At 41.2% G+C, this 23,850-nt stretch overlaps 3 protein-coding genes across 11 annotated transcripts in view; 1 reads left to right on the top strand and 2 right to left on the bottom strand.

Annotated features, from left to right (window-relative positions):
* The window catches only part of fryl (furry homolog, like), a 99,746-nt gene extending 90,488 nt beyond the window's left edge, over positions 1-9,258 (top strand). For 7 of the 9 annotated variants that reach the window (XM_053489055.1, XM_053489049.1, XM_053489051.1 and 4 more), the window contains 4 exons: positions 2,564-2,581; positions 5,354-5,464; positions 5,937-6,130; positions 7,278-9,258. In XM_053489055.1, the coding sequence (XP_053345030.1) occupies positions 2,564-2,581; positions 5,354-5,464; positions 5,937-6,130; positions 7,278-7,563 (609 nt within the window). In that variant the 3' untranslated portion in view covers positions 7,564-9,258. The remainder of the gene's footprint in view (positions 1-2,563; positions 2,582-5,353; positions 5,465-5,936; positions 6,131-7,277) is intronic. The other 2 variants (XM_053489050.1, XM_053489056.1) reach the window with 1 other exon arrangement.
* A 2,326-nt stretch (positions 9,259-11,584) lies between these two features.
* Positions 11,585-13,451, bottom strand: zar1 (zygote arrest 1). Its single transcript, XM_053489297.1, has 4 exons — positions 12,711-13,451; positions 12,212-12,304; positions 12,058-12,132; positions 11,585-11,972 (listed from the first exon to the last, which is right to left on the bottom strand). The coding sequence occupies exons 1-4, from the start codon at positions 13,410-13,412 to the stop codon at positions 11,829-11,831; spliced, it is 1,014 nt and encodes a 337-aa protein (XP_053345272.1). The 5' UTR covers positions 13,413-13,451; the 3' UTR covers positions 11,585-11,828.
* Positions 13,452-14,814: 1,363 nt separating this feature from the next.
* slc10a4 (solute carrier family 10 member 4) lies at positions 14,815-23,555 on the bottom strand. The gene is made up of 3 exons (XM_053489200.1): positions 23,006-23,555; positions 21,971-22,181; positions 14,815-15,835 (listed from the first exon to the last, which is right to left on the bottom strand). Exons 1-3 carry the CDS (start codon positions 23,452-23,454, stop codon positions 15,293-15,295), a joined length of 1,203 nt encoding a protein of 400 aa, XP_053345175.1. The 5' UTR covers positions 23,455-23,555; the 3' UTR covers positions 14,815-15,292.
* Positions 23,556-23,850: the final 295 nt, after the last annotated feature.

Genomic DNA, 23,850 nt, shown 5'->3' with positions numbered 1-23,850 from the left:
CTGGTATGAAGCCTTGCCCTTTATATACAATTATTCAATAATGTGACCATATCTCTGTGTGAGACATAAATATGAAATGCAGCAGGGGAAAAACCCTAATCTACTCATTAGTGTTGATATTTATAGATGACTTATTTGACATTTTTGTCAGGGACTTTTAGTTCTTAAAATTTGGCTTTTTTACACTTAAGTTGCTTTGTCTCTTGTGGGTGCTGTGCTTCCAGCTTTAATGAGAGTGTCATGGCCAAAATGTAGCCTGTAGCAAACAATTTATCAAATGATAAACTTAGTTAAGTTGTTAATGGACATATTGTACAAACGTGAGTGTACGTTTACTCTGTAATCCTTGATTGAAGCCCACAGAAGAATGTCTATGCATGCACAGGACTCTGAGTACATACACTCTTTACATCATACACACTTTGTCCCCAGCCAGTGTTCACATGAATGCCATGGGATACAGAGCACCATAAATACCAACAGCGACTCTGTTATGCGAGGACGTGAAAAGATGTAAATCTCCATCCTGTATTAATACGTAAATACTCCTTGCAGAAGTATAAACCTGGCCTAACGCAGTGCCCATCAACCTCTCAAAGCATAACACACATACAGTAAATGCACACTTCTGATCTTGTAATGTCACATCCCCTCTCCCTGATTTAATTTTCTCTCTTCAGCTTATAATTTATATTACTAAAAGACAGACCATGAAGCGACTTAAAAAAAGCATGCAGCATTGCTATCAATCTTTCACTGGTCCTTAAAGTGTTTTGGTAAATAATATCTAAATATAATTTTTATTCTGCATGTATCGATGCAATTTTAAATTAACTCTGTTAGCATCTCAGAACTTTGCATAATGAAGACATTACTAAGCTCCTGTCGTCAGCTTTTATGGCCATATATTATGAACTGGGGGCCATTTGGAGTAAGAATTTATTTAGAAATTCATATAATATAAACAAATACAACAAATTCATATTATAAGAAAGCAGTTATTCAGCATCAAAAGTTGGACAATCAGTGTTGGTTATCCACGTGCAAAAGCAGTTCTAACATTAGCTATGCTCACGAACTTTGAATTGACGTCTGTCAACTTCCCTTCGTCCATGACAAGGTTGCCAAATCACATTAGAAAATCCCGCTAATGTACTGATAAAAACAAATAATTAGTACTAAACCTTAATCCAGGGTTTTATCTCACGTTGCCCACTCCCTTGAATAGCTCTTTACACTTTTTAGCTGATTTTATCATACAGGATGTGAGAGGAGTTTGCCATCTTGTCTACCAGCTGAACTTTTTGTACAGTATATGAACTGGATGAGCTGTCAAAAACCCAGAGTAATCAATGATAATTGTGTGAATCAAGTACCGTATTGAGTTTAATAATCTCAAAATTTGACAGCTATTGAAACTATAACTAAAATTAGCTGAGATTTTGTTATGCACCCAAGAAACATATTTCCAGGTCAAAATTATAAAATTTGGCCACCCATTTTGGCAAAACAGGCCAAAAGATTAAATTTGATTAGATAGAGTAGATAGATAGTGTAGATATATAAATACTTACTTAGTTTATTCATCCCCATGGGGAAATTCACAGATACAGGAGTCCACAGATAGTTACATTTAAAAATAAGGTAAAAACAATCCTATAAACAAATAAAAAAAAAAACTAATAAAAATAAGTAAAAGCTCCTGTGCATATTATTGTGCAAAGTCAGTGGTTTTGTGCATATAGTAAGGATGTTATGCTGTGGCCTGACTCCCACGTGTGCGGTTAAACAGTCTCATGGCATGGGGGAGGAATGACCTCCTCAGTCTGTCAGTGGAGCAGGTCAGTGACAGCAGCCTGTTGCTGAAGCTGCTCCTTACACCTTAGGCCCTTTGGCCAGGAGCACTTTTGGCAGCGAATACTGTACAGCTTTAAGTCACAAGCTCAGTCAGATTAGAGGGAGAGCACCTGTGAAGTACAGTTTGCCAAAAAAATCTAAAACCTTGTTAAATTAAATCTATGTGTAGATCTGTATAATCGTATATAATCTCAAAATCTTGCAATACAAGTTTTCCAGAGCTCTAAGAAAAGCATGTTCACTTGCTTAACATGTTTTTAATTCTTGTCGCACTTTTAAGCTTTCATTTGTCCCCGAAAACAATACAAGCACACATAATGTATAGTATTATATCATATTATTTCTTTATTTGGTTTTGTTTACTTACCTACTGAACACAACTGTCACGTACACATGGATATCAGTACTTCAATTTCCTTTCCAGGAATCCTTTCTCTCTCATAATCTTGATCTCTCTTAGACCATGTTGTTTGTTGTTATTTTTCCCGAAGAAGATATGTGATGATATAAGTCTGCTTTTGTAATTTTATTTGCATTTATCTAGCTGTGATCTATTTTCTGGTCATGATAAAATCCACTGCAACTGTCTCTGTTCTCTCTCTCTTTCTTTCTCTGTGGTTTGGAAGTTATTACTCTGACTAATGTTTTTTTCTCCATCCTCTTCTGTTTTTGTTCTTACGGTGACCTGTTCCTCCCCTTTGCTTAGCAAATGGAAATTCTAGCAGTAAGTGGTTCTTGTATTCTTGACATTTCTGTAATTATGTCATTCTTTTAAAGCACTCCGATCAATCCATCCATCCATCCATCCATCCATTTATTCATTCACTGTAGACACAAATATCTTATGCTAGCCATTCTAAACTGGTCAGATTCTTGAATAGTCCACCTCTGCCTCTTTATCTCTCTTGCCTTAAATAAATCAGGTTACTTCTGCACACATTTGCTTATGATAGTGCTACATGATGTGTCTAGTGGTTACAGTAAGGAGAACGTCCGACCTTAATAAACAAAACTGTAGATTCTGCATTTTGCATTACTGTTACTTCCAATTCTTTGCTCTTTTGCTTTAAATATTTGGCAAATTTGCTCTAACTTTAACTAGTTGCAAGCAACTCCTGATTATGATTAGCATTGATTTAGTGAGCATGCTCAGTCCAGGCTTTCTTTTCACTTCCTACCCACAGAAAGGGAGTTAAGTCGAGGTTTCTCAACCTGTTTGGACTATGAATACACCCGAGTTTATTTACTGATTTATACTAAATCAAAACAGTCATATTGTAAAAAAAAAAAAATTAACAACCATTATAACTTTACACCATAAAATGGTATACTTCAATACTTATGATTTAGTTTTATTGCTATTCTAGTTTATTAAAAACACGTTAATGCATGTTTCTGTATTCCTTCAGGTTAATGCATCATAGTTGATTGTCATGTATAATTTCACCAAGTTTTTTGTTTACAACAAGCTTTAACACTACAGCTTATTGAGTTCAGGCGATGATGTTGAGAGATTAACTTTTTTCAGTTCTTTTATTCTGTGCACACCAGGACATTAACCCTGAAACTGAATCAACAAATGGCATGGACCATACGTTTGTGCTTTTATGCATGTTTGCAAATATTTGTACTGCTATAAGATTATTATAAATATACATTACTGTTTGTCCAACAAATTTTGCTCTTATTTATTCTTTTACTCTGTCCTAGTTAAAAGTAAAAGTTTGAATTTGAAATAGAGCTCATTTAAATGCTAAAGATCTTGACGGTCCTGGAGTTATAGTGGTGTTACTTTCAGATAAACCCCATTTTATGTCAAAATATTGTACTTTGAAAATGCATTTAATACTGATTATCTATCCTACTGAACTTAAAGCTTAGCCTGCTGTAACCTGCCTTTTTACCCCTAACCGTTTTATAACAAAGTGTTAATAATTTCATGTAGTTTATTGACAACTGTAGTGTATAAACACAATGCTTCTGTGGGTATTTATCATTAAATTGGATAACTGACTGGACCTAAAGAAGGTTTGATGCATTCAAAAAATATTAATTGCTAGATGATGGGATTGCTACCACCACGTCATCAGTTACACAATAAATAAAAAAATGCTGGCAGCACAGTTCACCGTAGAATATCTTTGTGACCGTATGGTTTACTACAAGCTGTATAATAAAAATATATTGATCATCAGCGTTTTGCTTATACAGTACTCTCAGTCCACTAAGCCGAATTTGGTACCGAATCTGCACCGATGCAAATTTATGACCTCTTAATCTAAAATATCTGTGGTTCGATCATTTCATTTCATTCAAAACTTTGTAAAACATGAGTAAAATTTCTTTCATATACTCTAATATAATATTCATACACCAAGTTTCGTTAAATTCTTTTTACAATAAAAGCACATTGTATAAGTTACATTAAAATTTTATTTATATTTGCAATAAGAAACATTGTTAATCACAAAAATATAGTTGCTCTACTATTCAATATATCTACTATACTTGTTGTATACGAACATTCTGCTGTAGCAATAACATTAAAAGGGCAAACCCTTCTCCTGCAGGGTCCATGACAGAATCTGACTTCGAAATAAAAGATGCACAAGTCGGGCACCTCTTTTATAGGTTTCCATCTATCCATTATCATATTGTCAAGACCACTGAAATAGTTTTTATTTTATTTTTTTATTTCTTAAATTTTTCCCGATTTTCTCCCTAATTAAGTCGTGTCCAATTCCTCCCCTGGGACCTTGTCCAGGGTGTATCACATCTAGGAGTCCCCTGGGATAGGCTCTAGGCCACCTGCCACCTTGTAAATCAGTGTTTTGCTTAATACTTGTCTGTAGTTCACATATATTTTAGATAATACAGCACAAGAAGGTCGCACAGGCATTTTGTATTTTAAGTCCTTGCTTATGAAAGAGCACAGAGATAAGAGAAGTTTTTTTTGGTAGGTTTATTGTTTTAATTTTATTTTTATATTTGATTATTCTGTTTGTTTAAACTATCTTTTACATTGCCTTATTCATTATTTTGTTGGACTTGCTAGAATTGTTTAAATTAAAGAAAACACTGTGCAGAAATGTATGTCTGGTTATTATTAAATATTGATGAAAAGTTGATACATTTTTTGATCAGAAAATTATTTTAAAAACATGCAAAATTTGCAACTATTTTCAAGGTCAATTTTTAATCATTATTATTTTTATTTTTTTTTTCCACTTTAATTGTTATTCTTAAAGTGCTATATCTGCACAGAATTTTATAAATTCAGAAGGTAAAAATCCCCCCAGAGAGCTCACAACCCAAAGGTTGAGAAACTTTGGTTTAACTCTTTATCTTATCTCTCTCTCTAACCCATGACCTTAATTTATTCATTTATTTGTTTTCCCATCCATCAATCCATCCTTGCAATTATGTGTCTATGCTTATGCTAGTAGCTGTGATAAAAACCTATTGGCGAATAACGGTTGATTCTGTGTCTCTGTAGGAGCTGGAGCTGTGTCGGAGGTTGTACAAGCTTCATTTCCAACTGCTGCTGCTCTTTCAGGCCTACTGCAAACTCGTTAACAGAGTGGAAACCATAAAGAGAGAGGCTGAGGTGTGTCTATATGTATATGTTTGCCTGTTTGACCTGTGTAGTACTAGACTGACATACGAATGATGAGAATTTGTAGTATATAATAAGAATAAAGTGTAATTAATATCTGTATTATAACTCTTTTGAATATTTTACATTTTATCTTTAATATTTTGTTAGAGTGATGTAAAATGTGTGTGTGTATCTGGGCACACTGCAAGCCCTTGGTCTATATCTGTAACTGGATTATTTCTCTAAGTAAGACTGATTAACTTCAGGGCTGGGCAAAGCCACTCATCTAATCACAGATCAATGCTAACTAAGTTAGAGTTATCTCTAACATGGTGTGTGCTCTCACTAGAAAAAGCCACAAGGGTTTATGGACAAATATAATTTGTATATATATTTTTAAGGTTTTGTAGGAAGCTAACTGCCCATTGTTAGGTTTTTACAAATAATCTAAGTGTGAAACGTTTGTGTTGTGTACTGACAGGTTACCAACATGTCAGAGGAGCTCGCCATTTTGGAAAGCTGTCTAAAAGAGGCGGAGTCAGTGAGCGATGGACAGGAGGGAGTGAGCGTATCTGCTGCAGTGCAGTCTAGCACCGAGACGGCGATACACTCTCTGATCGAGAGCCTTCGTGCACGAGACTTCAGTTCTGCACTCGCACAAGTCAAAGCCTTTAGGTAAATACACACAGACTTGAGACTTAAAAGGCTTTACAGACAAATCACTAAACTAAAAAATGTTCAGCCACTGAAAATATTTACTTACTGGTTTAAACCTTCTGTAAATTCAGAGTAATGTGTGTATGTAATTTAATGATGCATTATTATAGTTATTAAACAAACACACTTGGTTTGTTTTTACTAGTTTCTGTCTTTTCACATTTTTGGCATTGTGTATCCACACCTTTATATTCTAATAACACTAATAAGCTTCAGTCTCTTTAATTAAAATGATGTACTCTAGCACGAAGACACACTAGCACAAGCACTACAATTTGACACAATTGTTGATTGGGTTATTTCAATTAGTTGCTGGGTTATTTCAATGTTTTTTCAGATTCTATTTTCTGATTTTATTTCTGGTCAGGCCGGATTACCTGTTTACATTTTTTTTGGTCTGGTGTTATTTAGTTTAGTTGGGTGATTTATTTATTTTTGTAATATTTAGTTTATTCTGGATATTTTCCATTTAGTCTGGTGAGTAAATGTTTAGTTTGGTTATTTTTAGTTTAGTTTGATGGTTTCTGGGAATTTTTTTGTTTAGTGCGGTAACATTTTCTTTGGTTCGGTGACATGGTTTAGTCCGATTATGTTCGTATGGTCTGTTAGTTTCGATGCACTTCCTGTTTGGGGGGTTGATGTTTGAATGTTTCTACTTACCAAAAGGGGAGAGAAAATAAAGTTATAAACATGAGCATAATCCTAGGCTGATTTAAAAGCAGATGTTAAAATGTTATCTAGATGGTGAGTGTTATCACAGTAAAGTAAAATTTACAGATGTGAATATATACAGTAAGGTCAATACGTATTTGATCACCCTGTAGTTTTGCAAGTTCTCTTACTTAGAAATTATGGAGGGGTCTACAATTTTCAGCATAGGTGCATTTTCACTGTGAGAGACAGAATCTAAAAAGAAAAATCCGGAAATCACGTTATATAATTTTTAAAAATTTTATTGTTACTGTGTCAAATAAGTACTTGCTTATCAGCCAGATTTCTGACCCTCACTGTAGATGTATATATGTAGGCCCCTTTTTTTCCTCCAGAAGATGTGCATTACAATACTGTATGCAATCTGATCTTTTTTTTTCCTGTTCTTTCTCAGATGCTTGTGGCCTAACGACATTTTCGGCAGTGAGAAGGACAATGCTGTGCAAACCTTGCTGCATATCTACTTCCGTCACCAGACGCTGGGTCAGACCGGGTGCATAGCTGTGGTGGGGCCAAGCAGAGATCTGTCCCAGGCCAGCGGGCGTCTCATGGAGCTCAACCTGCAGATCCGCGAGGCTTTACGCCAGGCACAGAGCTCCCAGAGCCACATTTACACCCAAACGCCTACTCCGGAGACCCAGATCAACACTCGCAATACGGTCCTCAGCTCCGGACTGTAAAATGGCTAGGCTAGCCAGCAGGTTCCAGCAGGGAACAGAAATACGCTGTCTTTATTGGGAGGGGCTAAGGGCTGGGATATTTCTTGGCACTTCACCTTAAAGGGCTAATGGACATACATGTATGTGTGCGCGTGTGGTGTGTGTGTACGTGTGCGTGTGTATGTTTAGGGATTATATTGACTTAAACTGTGCTACAGACACAAATTCCTTCCCTTTTTTTTTTTCATTTTTCTCTAAATGTAACGTGCAGAAGCACTGATGCCCAGACTGAGGAAGTGATATTAAGCAATGATGATGCTAAAATGGAATCTTTAGCAGAATGACCTATGACCTCTGGTGTGTCAAAAACAAAGAAACAAAAAAAAACCTGGGCATAGAGCACTGGGTCATACTGTAACGGTTGTTTGGTGGAGGGGTTGCTATGGAAACAGTGTGCAAGACAAAACAATAAGTACATCAGAGTTTTCAAACGCATGCTTGAAAGTAAGAAAGCACTGCAAGAACTATTTTTTGAGAAATCTATTTTTTATTAGAGCTAACTATCCTAGGGTGTAAATGTAAATGGGTATTTAATGTATAATCGAGAAGTGAGGGCTCGGCCCTCAGACTCTGTATAAAGAGAAGATTAACTTTATTGACCTGCATCAAGCAGAAACTTTAGCTTTCACTGGGTTGCGCTAACAAAACTCGTACTCTATAACCAAATAAGTAGCTGCCTGTAGACAACCATAGACTCATATGTCAGCGTGTGAGAGCGGGTGTGTTACGTATGGCTGATTTTTCCACATACCTTCTCACATGCACATTAGCACATATAAAACGCACACACATTTGTGCAAACTGGCTGCAACTCATTAAGGAAATGTCAATAACTTATTGTACTCTGTATATATTTTAGAAAAATGTATAGTGTAAAAGCAGTATTTTTCCCTTGTACATTTGTGTAATGCACTGTTCAAACAGAATAGAGTATGAAGCTAATGCAAAAAAAAAAAAAAACAGTAAAATATATATATATATAAAATAATACAGCTGTAAAGGTCACTAACAAACCTCTTTGCCCTAGATATACAAATCTATAAACTTTCAAGCTTTTTCTTTTAACCAATAAGTGTGGTTGGGAGCAAGTGATTGGCCTTGTTTGTTCCCATCACTCTTTTTTCCAGCTCTCCTTGGACATATGCATTCCTTAATCTCCACTGTGATCTTCACGTTGGCTCGCAGGCTTCTGCTGACGCCATACTTTAAAGTCCCGGACGAAAGGGGGGGAACCAGGGGCTACTGGTCATCCATGTTGCCTCTGTGAAATCTCTCAGACTCAGGGCTGTGCCGATGATGGGTTCCTAGCTCGAATGCGCTTTTTCAAAAGCACTGTGCATCTTTTTTGTCTCATCCACACAACGCGCTTTTCAACATAAAGCGCTTACTTACAGCATCAGAGCGATGTCACGGCACATTATTTTGTTTTTTAATCACTGTATTCATTCCTTAAAGGACTTCTTTCTGTTGCTTCTCTGGTACACTTTGGATGCTGTTCTTAATTATTTAATGAATATATTATTTACCTGGAGAAAATAGTTTTTATTTAGAGGTGCATTATCCATTTTCCCCCCTCATATTCCTTTTTGTTTGTTTCTCCTCTTGGTTTCACCTGCCTTACCCTGTCCTGATTAAATAAAAAGCAAGTTGAACACATCTGTCTCGTTCACTCTCTTCTTAGGGTGACTAATACCAACTGCACAGTCACACTAAAATATTACTGTGTGCAGTTAGTTTAGTTTTATATGTTCGCATGTTAAACAAACTGATTTTCTAATTTGCACTTTTCAAGGGTAGGAAATATTATGCACATTTTCTGGATTTTCTCTTTTTAAATTATACAAAATTGAGAATGACATTTATTTTTTTACAAGTCTACAGTTAGATCTTTGTCAGGTGTTACATACTGAAGTATTTTATTAGTGTCAAAGGTTTTTCTTAACAATTACTTTCATGCAAAGAGACAGTAGTGTTTGCAGTGTTAAACCTTTTTTTTAAGACCACTGCAAATCACCCTGGCAACTTTTGGGGCATATCCTGACTAATTGCAGCCCATTCTTGGCTAATCAATGCTTGAAGTTTGAGAATGAGTTTTTGTTTGTCCACCTGCCTCTTTGTGGATTGACCACAAATTGGTATCTTGTTTCCCAAGGCACTTAGTTATGATATTTCCTCAGGCAAGGTACCTGATTATGCATGAAAAGGCATAATGCATTGTTCATCAACCAAACTGTTCTTGATAGTTGGGAGAAGTTGCTCTTAGTGGATGCTTTTGTACGATTCTTTATTCATGGCTGTGTTCTTATGCAAAATTGAGAGTAAGCCCTATCTCTTTACTGTAAAGCAACCCTGCACATGAATGGGCTCGGGATGCTTTACTGTTGGCATAACACAGGACTGAAATTATTTGTCACTCAATTTGTGGCCACAGCTGTATATTCTTAGTCAAGTGTAAAAGTATGATTACCAGTAATTAATGCTTTCAATTCAATTCAATTTTATTTGTATAGCACTTTAAGCAATATTTCTTATCTTGGCAATATTTCTGAGGTGAAAGAATGCTATCCTGGTAATATTATCTACATAAGCGTCAAATGAAAGACTGGAATCTATAATCACACCGAGGTCTTTTACTGTTGCACTTGATGGAACAGAAAGACCATCTAAAGTTATAGAGTGATCTAGAATCTTACTTCTAGCTTTATGTAATTTCTTATGTCCTGCACACATTGCTCAACTTTATTAATCTGGTTTATCTCATCAGGTTTTGCTGAGATGTATAACTGTGTCGTCAGCTTAACAGTGAAAACTAATACCATGCTTCCCATGATTATGTTGCCCAGAGGAAGCATGTAAAGGGAAAAAAGCAGTGGGCCTAAAACTGAACCCTGTGGAACACCAAACTTCACTAGAGAACATGCAGAATAATCACCATTTAGGTCTACATACTGATACCGATCAGTCAAATAGGATCTGAGCAAGGGGAAGGCTGTGCCCTTAATTCCTACTACATTTTCTAATATGTAAAGAAGAATACTATGGTCAATGGTGTCAAAAGCTGCACTGAGGTCAAGTAATACAAGCTTGGTTACACAACCTTGATCTGAGGCTAATAGGTCGTCATTTACTACTTTAACGAGTGCTGTCTCTGTGCTGTGATGAGGCCTAAATCCTGACTGATACAGTTCATGTATGTTATTTCTATGTAAAGATGAACATAGTTGCTGTGCTACTATCTTTTCCAGAATCTTAGAGATAAAGGGGAGGTTTGATATTGGCCTGTAATTGGACAGCTGACAGGGGTCAAGGTCAGGTTTTTTTAATCAGTTTAATAACTGCTAATTTAAAAGATTTTGGAACATACCCAATGCTGAGTGAAGAATTAATTATTCTCAACAGGGGTTCTGTTATTGCTGGTACTATCTGTTTAAGAAAATGTGTTGGTACAGGATCTAATATACAGGTTTTAAGACAATATTAGCTTGAAATTAAATGTCCACCTGCACTCTTACAATAGATCCCTTCAGGGTTGCCACAGACAAGAGCAGATCATAAAAAAAGATTAAGAGATGTTCTTGCTTGTCCAGACAAACACTTCAGAGCTACTTGTCTTTATTATGCAAATGCATCAATCATTCTTTTCCTGTAAGAGCAAATATAAATATCAAAAAGGGGTAATGGCAGGGTTAGCCCAGTGTTTAAGGCATTGGGCTAGTAATCAGAAGGTCCCAGGTTCAAATGCCACCAAGTGGAGGCATGATTGCCAAATGCCATATTGTAAAGAAAAATGTAAATCAAGGTATGAATGACTTAATGTGGCATATCCAGGTGATAATCTAAACCAAAAACTGAGATCTCTGCATTATCTTTAACCAAATTAGAAATAGGAGAACAGATCATTTACTAATTTAAAGAAACACTGGTTAACAGCAACTTGTTGCATTTATCAAAAAGGTCACAGCAAACCACAAGACACCAGTGCTGCTGGTAATTTTAATTTTTTTTAATTTTTTCCTGAAATGGTTTACTACTGGGACCGCTGCTGCAGTTCAACACGTGAACGAAAACAAAAAGCATCAGTCTCTGGGGACAGGCACCATGCCTCCCTCTTCAAGACTTCTGCTTCGGTCTCAGAGGTAGTCTCTGGTGGAGGCCATGGATAGCAGAGATCCTTGTCCCAGCAGTGAACCGCCATCAGGGGTTCTGTCCAGGGCTTAAAGAACACACTATATGATGTACTTAAAACTGAACGTGCTGTCGCAGGAGAGCCGTTTGCCTTTGCAGCGTCCACACAGGTCCTGTCGGTGCGGCCGCTTAGGATCCACGTGGCGTGCCGTCCCAGGACAGGTACAGCGAGCCTTCTTGCAGCTCTGAAACACGAATAATAAATGGCCAAGTCACTTAATGGTCAAGTAATTGTCAAGAAATGAGGCAAGGGGGCTGGGGGCTTCTCACCTGACAGGTTATATCCTCTACCCGGTATGGGTTGAAAGCCTTCTGGCATGTTCTGCAAAACTGCTTGAAATAAACCTGTAAGGCAGAAAAACTGACATGGCATAAATCTGGAGGAAGAAAAAAATAATAATAATAAAATAAATGATGCCATTACCTTGTTTGTGCCCTGAACACACCACACATAGGCGCTCTCCCAACGAAGGTTGCATTCTCTGCAGTGGTAGTAGCCGTACTTCTGCTCCAAAAACTTATCGGAGAAGGAGGGAGTCCAGAGTGAATTATGCCAAATTACAATTACAAAGCTATACTTGGGGGATCAGGTGAGATACTGAAGTCTAAAAGATCTTGCTTAAAGGACGCCAAAGCAAATATTTCTACATGAATTTATCCTTATACATGATATGGACACGTGTGTACATGGACACCGACCTCCACACTCACAAACTACTGCAAAGTTATGAAAATTATATAAAACATCTCTGTAGATCTGTAAATTGCCTGAATAAGTGGTTTAAGCATTCAAACAAGATACAGGTCGTGGAAAGTGTGTGTGTGTGTGTGTGTGTGTGTGTGTAAAAGCTTTAATAAAGTTAATTTGTTCTGCAAGTGCAAGAACATGCATAGATGTATTACAGAACAATTTCTCCTCTCACCTGGAAGCGCACTCTGCCCTTGGACTTGGAGTCATCCTGACCACCATTCTCATTCTTCATCCCATCATCCACTTTTATCTGCTCGCCTTCATCATCCTCATCATCACCCCCGGGACTAAGCTCTGGTTTGGATTTTTGCTTTTCTGGTTGTTGCTCCTCCAAACCCTTTTCCAGCTCCTCACCCTGATCTGTGCTCTCCACCACTTCAGCTTTTCCACCACGCTGCTTCTGCTGCTCTTCCTCACCATCATCATCACCATGGTCCTGCAGGAGAGCCGCGAGTCCCCGCGTGGCAATCGGAGAGTACACGGCCTGCGTGCGCGGGAACCGGACCCCGGGACTAACCGGGCTGCCGGGAGTCTGGCCGTCCGGTCTGCGCTTGCGCACTGCGTCCCGCCGGCGTGCCGCCAACGTGCGCGGTCCGAGTGAGCACTGCACCGAGGCGTCGGTCTTCGGGTTGACCTGCACGCCCACGTCCTTGGTGTTGGCTTTGCGCAGGCGCGGGGTGAGGTTCGGGTTGATCTGCGACAGGATCGACCTGAGCTGCGCGCGCTGGTAGTTATCGAAATAACCCTCGGCGTCACCGCACGCGCTCAGGTAGCTCTTCTGTCGCCAGCTCTTGGGCTTCGGGCATCTGTACGAGTAAGGGTTGTACGAGGAGTACACGTAGCTGTCGAGTGGTTCGTCTCCGTACATAGCCATTGTAGTATTATTTGTAGTATTATTAGTATTATTATTTCCGCTTAGCCACCCGAGGACGCGCGAGAGCGCGAGTTAAGTAGGTGGAGAGAGAGGCGCGTGAATTAGAGTCAGGTGTGCAATTAAAGCCAATTAACTCTGACTGACTTCATCAGCACAGGAACCATCAGGTCACACCACCAAACTAACACTACTGTACTGGGTTTCCATTTAATCATCAACATGAATTTATCTGGTGTGTGTGTGTGTGTGTGTGTGTGTGTGTGGACATCCTGGCACACAAGTTCTGAAAGTTGTATAAAATATATGTGTTCTAGCTTTACATCTTCCCTTCACTGGCTCTATGAAGCCCAAACCCACTTCAGCAGGACGATGCCTCAAAACCTCACACCAAGCTCCATGACATGTTAAGGATAGAGTGGAAAGAACCTGGAAGCCATGTCCTTCACTAAACATCTTTTAGATAAACCCAGACACTGACTCACTAATGCTTTTCTAGCTGAATGAGTATAAATCTTCACAGCCATAGTCTAAAATCTCTTGGCACTCGCCTTCTCAAAAGACTGGAGTGCATTATAACAGCAATCTGGAACGCAATGTTCAACAAGCACAATTTGAGCACAATGATCAGTGATATAAATAAAAGAAAGGTTTTGTTTGTACATTGGTCAGAATTCGCTCTTCCACTTATATCTCTATATCTCATAAACTGAAGGACCCAAAACCAGTCTCAGAATGTGTTCTGTCTGTGCTGTATGTCTGTCCAGCCAGATCTGTCACAGCATCATGCAAAACTGGCTAGACAGGATTAAACTTTTTTTTTTTTTTTTTTTTGCAGTAGTTAGACGTTTGCCTGAAGTTAAACCTGCTCCATAAGTGAAATCTAAATCCTCGGTAGAAGCAATGTTATGAACACTTATGTGGATTTAATAATCTACTTTAAAATAAGCTACTTGTCAATGTAAACAAACACCTGCACCAATAAATATTAATTGAAGAAGTAAATAGAATAGTTTTACCTTTAAGGTAGTGAAAGCTGAAGTGGTATAAGTAAATTTTAACCTGTTGGAGTCTTTTAAAGACAAAGCTTAATCTCTTTCCGATTTACTTTTTTGATTTCTCATCTGTGATTTTCTCTCCGACTACCGAACAGCGATTGTATTTGGCTGATGGTGAAAAAAGTACAACTTATAAGATACTCAATATTACAATATTTTATTTCTTTGTTTATAACTTAGGCAGAGAGTTCTGTCGAACAGAAAGACAGACAGACAAGTACATGAGCTTCAACCTGAAGTAATAATATCACTGACTACATTAAAGCTGATCAGCTTATTTTTAACCTTAGTTTTTTTACACTAACTCTGAATAAAATGAATGTATGAATCTATAACTTTATTTTTGACATTTGGTGTAGGGCATTTATTTGAATAGTCCTGTAGCTGAATTATGTCAGTTTTATAATATTTATTATTAATATGGTATCATGAGCATTTAGGAACATGAATGTATAAATTTCCAGGATTTTTTTTTATGTACTCAAACTGAGCCTAAGCACAGATTGTCACACTGATATATCAACAAATGCATAATGACACCAAGACTAAGGTTTAACTCGTATATCTCTTCTCCTAGCTCTCATGGCAGCTTTCTCAGTGGAGAAGTTTCTTAAACATGCAATAAATTTATTAGATCTCATTTTAAATGAAAGGCTTCAGAGCTGTTAAAGGCCACATCAACAAAGACGAGGTAATAAGGAATCAAATTTGCGTTACGGCTTCAATACTTTAGCAATGAGCGAATGGCATAAAAACATGAAATGTCATGATGTATTGCACGGTTCAAGCATCTGTTCACAGTGATGTCCAATTTTTTTGTGTCTTCTACAGAGGTGTTGGGCTTTTTGCCCCTCCCTGAGTCTCCAGTTCAATTGAGTTGGGGTTGTTTACAGTAACTGAACCATACGATGTGTCAAACGGCCCATCTTCCTCCTCTTTCATTCTCTTGTAAGTGATGCTTGTGTCATCATCATCCTCTTCGTTCAGGTCCTGCTTGCGAAGCACCTCGGTTCTGTATGCACGATACACCAGGATGATGACGCCAGCCTCAGCAGCCTGGAAGAGTGCATAGAGCAGTGGGAACATGTACATTGCGCCCGTGAGCTGTGGAGGGAACGTGAGCTTCAGGATTGCCGTGCAGAGCTGGACATTCTGGCAGCCTGTCTCCAGTGACACAGTGCGGCAGCTGTTGGGCGGTAGTGAGAAGAGCACGGCCAGCCCGTAGCCTGCTGCGTATCCCGCCATCGGCATGAGCACGGCTACTACGTATACAGCAGGAGGAATGGTTGCTATCAGCTCAGGGCCCAGCATGACACCTGTCATGATAAACAGGAGCACCAGTGTGATCAGCATCAACCACAGCGACACCTGGTGGGCAAACAGGAGAGACAGGTAAAACGCTAATACCGGAATTTAGTTAACTTCTGAGTGTATTTTATACACACCTAGAACTGGTACAATGATTTATATATGTCTGATCTGCAAAAAGCTTTCTCACTGATGTCACTAATTAAGGATCGGCCACGAGTTAAAATGCACTGCCTCCAGAGGCCTGTACAGTGGTCACTATGCATGATGGACACGCGTCCCTTCTTATTTTTTTTCTGACCACATTTCTTCCTCAAAGCTGACAGTTCAGCACTATTCCTCCAGGTTTTTCATACTGTGTTGAAAGGTTTGTAACCCAGTTACTGTAAACCTCCTTAGTTGTTTTCTTTGTTTGATGCCGCCCAATCCTTCTAAATACTACCCGGTGTATTTTCAAGACATGTCTGTGATATACAGGCTTCCTAACAAATTTACTTTGATACAGTACACTAAGGTACCTTAAATACACCTTAAACATATTTTTTGAAAGTATTCCTGTGGATACGAAAGGAAGAACTGTAAGGGTCCTCCACTAGAGGTCACTGTTTTTATTTTGTAGTTTTTGTTGGCCGACTCAGTTTCCCAGCAGGCACCTCGGTCAGGTGATGCAGTGCACACCTGAACCGAGGTAGCCATCAATTAATCTATAAATAGCTGTTTAGACTGGGAAACTGGGTCGAGCATTTTTGGGAATACCACTGTCAGTTATGTGGGCATTTTGGTTTGTTTTTGTTATCTGTTTAATTTGTACTTTGATTTTAGTTGTGTTGACTTGGGCTCTCTTATTGGCAATGTCTCTGTGTATGTTTTGTGTGTCTGTGTTAGTGGAGCTGATTCAGTCCTGTCCTCCTGTGTTCTTGTGGTTAGCTAGAGCAGGTAAGCAGTTAGGTGTATGTGTGGCTAGGAGCATGATTAGCTAAATGCTATGTTGAGTTTATAGTACAGTTACAGTACTAGCATGCTTCTAGCCATAGCCCCTCTGTGTCTCTAGCTATCCTGTGTTTCCTCTCCCCCGAGTTGCCCAGTGAGCCTAGCCTTTGATGTGTCCTGAGCCTAGCCTTTGATGTGTCCTGAGCCTAGCCTTTGATGTGTCCTGAGCCTAGCCTTTGATGTGTCCTGAGCCTAGCCTTTGATGTGTCCTGAGCCTAGCCTTTGATGTGTCCTGAGCCTAGCCTTTGATGGGTCCCCGAGCCTAGCCTTTGATGGGTCCCCGAGCCTAGCCTTTGATGGGTCCCCGAGCCTAGCCTTTGATGGGTCCCCGAGCCTAGCCTTTGATGGGTCCCCGAGCCTAGCCTTTGATGGGTCCCCGAGCCTAGCCTTTGATGGGTCCCCGAGCCTAGCCTTTGATGGGTCCCCGAGCCTAGCCTTTGATGGGTCCCCGAGCCTAGCCTTTGATGGGTCCCCGAGCCTAGCCACTGGGTATCCCTTGTCTGTGTTTCCTCTCTCCCTAGCGTCCCAGTGTGCCTAGGTTTAGAGTGCGGTCCCTCCGGGCTTTGGAGTAACGACTAGCTTGTGAGTGCTGCCTCGCTTAGTCTTGGAGGGCTGCCTCGCCTAGCCACTGGGTAGTCTTTGTCTGTGTTTCTGTGCCCCTATTCCCTAGTGTGTTTAAGCTATTAGGTAAGTATAGCTTAGTGCATGTTGGGGCTAAAGACATGCTTAGCTAGGTGTATGTGTAGCTAACTGCCATGGTTAAGCAATGCTTAACCATGTTTAGCTAAAAGCCATGCCTAGCTGATTGCCATGTCTTTAGCCCTTGTCCTGTCCCTCTCTTGGTCTCTCGTCTCGTCTTTACGTGTCTCCTGTCCTCTCTAGTGTCTCCTGTCCTCTCTAGTGTCTCCCGTCCTCTCTAGTGTCTCCCGTCCTCTCTAGTGTCTCCCGTCCTCTCTAGTGTCTCCCGTCCTCTCTAGTGTCTCCCGTCCTCTCTAGTGTCTCCCGTCCTCTCTAGTGTCCAGTTTCAGCTCCACGCCTCGTTTGTGTCTTGTTACGTTTGTCCCCCTGCCTGTGTCTCGCCACAGGACGTGTTTTGTGTCTCCTCCTGCCTGTGTCTCGCCACAGGACGTGTTTTGTGTCTCCTCCTGCCTGTGTCTCGCCACAGGACGTGTTTTGTGTCTCCTCCTGCCTGTGTCTCGCCACAGGACGTGTTTCGTGTCTCCTCCTGCCTGTGTCTCGCCACAGGACGTGTTTCGTGTTTCCTCCTGCCTGTGTCTCGTCACAGGACGTGTGTTTGTTCCCCTGTCTGTGTCTTGCCAGAGAGCCCGGCGTTCAACACCTTGCCACAACACCCCATTCATGACAGAATGCTCGACCCACCAAGGCATAGCAGAGGGGGCTGGGACTTTAAAGTGGCAGCCTCGCGTGGAGGCCACCGCTGCAGCACCCTTCGCGCCTCACGAGGAGGCCACCGCTGCAGCACCCTTCACGCCTCACGAGGAGGCCACCGCTGCAGCACCCTTCGCGCCTCACGAGGAGGCCACCGCTGCAGCACCCTTCGCGCCTCACGAGGAGGCCACCGCTGCAGCACCCTTCGCGCCTCACGAGGAGGCCACCGCTGCAGCACCCTTCGCGCCTCACGAGGAGGCCACCGCTGCAGCAGCCGCCGAGCGCCTCGAGGAGGTCCCAGCAGCAGCCGCCGAGCGCCTCGAGGAGGTCCCAGCAGCAGCCGCCGAGCGCCTCGAGGAGGTCCCAGCAGCAGCCGCCGAGCGCCTCGAGGAGGTCCCAGCAGCAGCAGCAGCCGCCGAGCGCCTCGAGGAGGTCCCAGCAGCAGCAGCAGCCGCCGAGCGCCTCGAGGAGGTCCCAGCAGCAGCAGCAGCCGCCGAGCGCCTCGAGGAGGTCCCAGCAGCAGCAGCAGCCGCCGAGCGCCTCGAGGAGGTCCCAGCAGCAGCAGCAGCCGCCGAGCGCCTCGAGGAGGTCCCAGCAGCAGCAGCAGCCGCCGAGCGCCTCGAGGAGGTCCCAGCAGCAGCCGCCGAGCGCCTCGAGGAGGTCCCAGCAACACCAGCAGGCCTCATGTGGAGGCCCCCCACCTTCGTCCAGTAGCCCTTATTCAAGGCTCACCGCCTTCGGAGCGACACCCCAGCACAGCGTCCAGCACCCGGCTTCGATGTCGGGCACCCACCGCGGCACGGCGGAGGAAAAGCCAGTACTGCATCGGCCGCCCGGATTGGGGGACAACACAGCACTGTCTTCAGGGGCTCTACTTCTCAGAGCAATACAGTGCTGCCCCCCTGATGGTCCCCTAGCCTAGCCTTTGAGGGTCCCCTAGCCTAGCCACTGGGTATCCCTTGTCTGTGTTTCCTCTCTCCCTAGCGTCCCAGTGTGCCTAGGTTTAGAGTGCGGTCCCTCCGGGCTTTGGAGTAACGACTAGCTTGTGAGTGCTGCCTCGCTTAGTCTTGGAGGGCTGCCTCGCCTAGCCACTGGGTAGTCTTTGTCTGTGTTTCTGTGCCCCTATTCCCTAGTGTGTTTAAGCTATTAGGTAAGTATAGCTTAGTGCATGTTGGGGCTAAAGACATGCTTAGCTAGGTGTATGTGTAGCTAACTGCCATGGTTAAGCAATGCTTAACCATGTTTAGCTAAAAGCCATGCCTAGCTGATTGCCATGTCTTTAGCCCTTGTCCTGTCCCTCTCTTGGTCTCTCGTCTCGTCTTTACGTGTCTCCTGTCCTCTCTAGTGTCTCCTGTCCTCTCTAGTGTCTCCTGTCCTCTCTAGTGTCTCCTGTCCTCTCTAGTGTCTCCCGTCCTCTCTAGTGTCTCCCGTCCTCTCTAATGTCCAGTTTCAGCTCCACGCCTCGTTTGTGTCTTGTTACGTTTGTCCCCCTGCCTGTTTCTCGCCACAGGACGTGTTTTGTGTCTCCTCCTGCCTGTGTCTCGCCACAGGACGTGTTTCGTGTTTCCTCCTGCCTGTGTCTCGTCACAGGACGTGTGTTTGTTCCCCTGTCTGTGTCTTGCCAGAGAGCCCCTGTTAGCACAAAGTTAAGTATGGTTTAAGTTTGTTTGTTCCTTTGTTTGTATCTTTTATTTATACTTTGTTTAACCTTTATTAAAGACTCTTTTTTTGGTTAACACCACCCCTCTGCCTCTATGCCTGCTCCTTCCGCCCACGGCGTTCAACACCTTGCCACAACACCCCATTCATGACAAGAACATCCATATCAATCTTTATGGTTTCTACAGTATGTGCATACCACAGTAATCTCTCAGGCATCTTTAGGCCATAACACCAAAAAAATTATCACAGAATGTAAAAAATTTACACTTTGTATTTTTGTTTGACATTTTTTCTTTTATAAGGCTCACAAATTGGAAACCGTATAATGAGTTGTTGATAATGAAATAGTAAAATAAAAATGTAACAAATGATATTACAATACCCACAATGTCAACCAAAAAAATAGTACAGTGGAACCTTGGATTACAAGCTTAATTTGTTCCGGAAGCAGGCTCGTATTTCAAAACACTCAAAATATAAATAAAAAGAAAAAATTAACCTGCACTTTACCTTTAAAAAAAGTAGATATAAATCGAGACATATACCCACAATTCTGCAGCGCAAGAGAGAGAAAAACTGTTGGCTCAGTTGTGATCCTGTGACGCTCGGCATCAAAACAAAAAGAACATACGTGATACATGATACTCGGTGCTCGTAAACCAAGACTTGCTAATTTTTCAAGTCAAAATGTATTAAAAATCTTCGCTCGTCTTGCAGAACACTCGCAAACTGTGTTACTCGCAATCCGAGGTTTTACTGTAACTGATGACGCAGGTTATCATGATATTGATTTTATGTCATCATATCTCTCAGGACTATTATAATTATTATTATTATTATTGTTGTTTTTGTTGTTGTTGTTGTGGTTGTGGTTGTTACAGCTTGCTAGCTTTCTTGGCATACCAAATTGAGCCATTTATAGATTGATTACATCGCAGCTCCTGGATGGTATCATTAATTCAGTTTCTTGTTTCTGGTCAGTTTATCTTAATGCACAATCACTATAGTCTCCTTTCCGGCCTTAATATTTTAAATGATATCCTGATGTACTAGTATCTTGTTTTGAATATAAACATTTTGCTGAACATGTAACAAAAGGTCAAAACCATCCAAACTATTCTGCCAGTACAAATAAGATTGATTTATGCATACTGTATTTTATTGATGTAAACCTGCCTCTTGATATTTCTATTCAATCTATAAAAAAAAATGTCCCTGATTAAAATGTGTACCATGACAGATGTATAGACCTAGACATGTGCTATTTAACTGAGGACAAATGGACAGAGCCATCAGAGTGACATTGTCTCCTGCCTTTATGCACTCACTTTAATTTATAGTCCACTCCTCCCCCTTCACCGTGTACAACACACACACACACATCTTGATACCCTTTATCACTCTATTCTTCCCTTTTTCGTTCCCTCCCTTGCTCTATCTCTTATAGACCTCCAGGGTCTTTTTAAGCTGTTTGTTGATAAAACTAACGGAAAGAAGGAACTCTTGTTCAGTTTTATTTTACTGAACATAATTTCTTTTCCAAGGCTTCTGTCTAGTTTACTTAATTACTTCATCACTGCATTACTAAACTCTGATACGCAGCACAATCTCAGGGTACTGACTTAAAACTTAAGTTTATTCCTTAAACATAAAAGTCTGTTATATTGTGATTGATTTTTCATAATGATCATATTCATCACTTCAGTAACTTTCCAATAAAAGGCTCCTAACTATTTGCTTACTTAAATTCAGGTCAATCCTTTTTTGATCAGCCAGTGTAGTTATTAATATTAATTGTAATATGAGTTACTTCCTGTTATCACTTACTTTATAAACTTAATCCCTGATCAATATTCAGCCTATAACTCATTAACTTCATTATAGACTATATATGTGTGTATGTGTGGGAGAGGATACCTGACCATCACATGCATATCGTACATATGCATATTATATAGGATGCTTTTGGATTCTGTAGCATTAAACTAAGAGGCCCAAAACTGTTACAGGATGGACACGCCCATGGGCACATTGCTGAAGCCTGTGTATGGTGCTCAAACTATAAAACTATAAACTATAAACTATTTAGTGCTTTTGAACTCACATGTGGTTTGTGATGTGGCCCTTTATGCTATCTGACGTGTAGGATGTTACCTTGAGCATGATGTCAGCAGCGCGGGGGTACCGGGACCTGAGTGCGACCCCGAGACCGATTGGGATGAGTGTGCTGCACACTGTGAGAGTAACAGCGCCTAGGGGCAGCAACTGCACCACAGGCGTGTCGATCCATGGGCGACTGTACAGCCACAAGCACAGCGGCATGAGCAGCAGCGCCAGCACCGTGGACGAGATGGTCATTATAACACTGTCAACACACACACACACACACACACACACAAAATGTTTATGCACTTATATAAATAAACCTTAAATTTATTTTTTGAGTAGGTGTATTATTAGTTAGATTTTATGTACACATATGGATGTTTTCTGATACAAAATCAAAAGATTATGGAAATTGTGTAACATTTTATTTACATTCTGGATATTATTAAATTATTTGACACTTTTTTAAAATTACAAACTCTTTTATCTCAAAATGAAAAATAACGTTTTTTTTGTTTGTTTTTTTTAATTCTGAGAGAATTTGTTTTGTGTCATGGCCTAAAGATCCCTGTGTGATTACAGTGGGTGGAAGCACATAGATGTAGGTGGATATGGATGGTTCCTCGCTGATATCCACAGGGATCCTAAGATATGTTTAAGGTGTAATTACAAATATCTTGGAGGTTTATTACGAAGCATGTACTCGCGGTTAATGTCTTTAAAATATTTTATCACATATCCAATGCTTAAAAAATGACACTGTCATGACAAAATCATTGTACCTGTGCTAGGTGTGTTTCAGAAGTTATCTAAATTTATCTGTCGCTCCTGTTTGACCACCAGGTCTCTGATATAATTATTTTATTATTACAAACTCATAATAAGGTTTTCTGTTGTGCTATCTTTTAATTTTACATTGTAAAATAAATAAAATTATATATATATATATATATATATATATATATATATATATATATATTATTATTATTTTTTTTTTTTCTCAAGTAATAATTGTCCTGATTGATGATGATGATGATGATGATGATGAGAAGAAACACTTGATGGAGAAGGGTGTATTTCTACCTGAGGTTCATCTCGCCGTTGATCAGCAGGGTCATGAGGTTCGACAGGTTGCCCCCCGGACAGCAGCCGCACAGCAGCACCGCCACGGCGTTCACGTCGTCCAGAGAGAAGGCGAGGGCCAGCAGGAAGGCCACCAGCGGCATGATGACGAACTGGCAGATGGCGGCGAGCAGCACCCCGACCGGCCTGCGCACATGCTGACCGATCTGACTGATCTCCACCGTGCAGCCGAGCCCGAGCATGGTGAAGCACAGGATGAAGCCCACGAACACGTTCAGGCCGTGGCTGAGCGGCGAGTCCCAGAACGGCACGTCCACGCGCGCGGGTACCGCCAGCTCCAACGCGCCCTCGCGCGCCAAGGCAACGTCCAGGGTCTTGGAGACGTTCATGTCGTTCTCCGGGGAGTTTAAAAGCACCGCGTTGGATGGACTGCTGCTGGAGATCTCCATCGTGTCCTCAGGTCCCGGGATGAAGCTGAGGAGGAACCCGGAGAGCCTCGGAGCGAATGCGCCTTCAGTAGGGCGCGCTCATTGTGGTGACGTGACGCTGCACGGAGTGCCCCGGGAGTGCGCGTGCACGCGTGCGTGCGTGCGTGTGTGTAAAGACTGCAGTGGCACCTCTGAGGGCACGATCTCCTCCTGTCACCTCTGGGATATGATCTAAACAGTCATGCTGTTCTGGACGGAATAAATTCAATCAAACACAAGTTGGATACCTTAGTGGTGTGCGTAATCAAAACTTGTAAATCTGTGTGTGTGTGTGTGTGTGTGTGTGTGTGTGTGGAATGGCACGTTTTTTTGGAAAGAATAACTAAAGCCAAATTAAACATGAAAGCAACCAACGCA

The sequence above is a fragment of the Clarias gariepinus genome, chromosome 27 (assembly GCF_024256425.1).
Source record: "Clarias gariepinus isolate MV-2021 ecotype Netherlands chromosome 27, CGAR_prim_01v2, whole genome shotgun sequence".
Taxonomy (NCBI): domain Eukaryota; kingdom Metazoa; phylum Chordata; class Actinopteri; order Siluriformes; family Clariidae; genus Clarias; species Clarias gariepinus.
This window is presented reverse-complemented; position numbering and strand designations above follow the sequence as displayed.

Bases quoted from the DNA above. Each gene is read 5' to 3' on its own strand.
- zar1 (XM_053489297.1), bottom strand. From the start codon at position 13,412: ATGGCTATGTACGGAGACGAACCACTCGACAGCTACGTGTACTCCTCG. The intron at 12,305-12,710 runs GTGAGAGGAGAA...TTCTCCGATAAG, and splicing joins AGGGCAGAGTGCGCTTCCAG to TTTTTGGAGCAGAAGTACGG. The intron at 11,973-12,057 runs GTGAGAAGCCCC...TTCGTGTTTCAG, and splicing joins TAGAGGATATAACCTGTCAG to AGCTGCAAGAAGGCTCGCTG.
- slc10a4 (XM_053489200.1), bottom strand. From the start codon at position 23,454: ATGGAGATCTCCAGCAGCAGTCCATCCAACGCGGTGCTTTTAAACTCC. The intron at 22,182-23,005 runs GTAGAAATACAC...GTGTGTTGACAG, and splicing joins AACGGCGAGATGAACCTCAG to TGTTATAATGACCATCTCGT. The intron at 15,836-21,970 runs GTAACATCCTAC...TTTGCCCACCAG, and splicing joins CTGCTGACATCATGCTCAAG to GTGTCGCTGTGGTTGATGCT.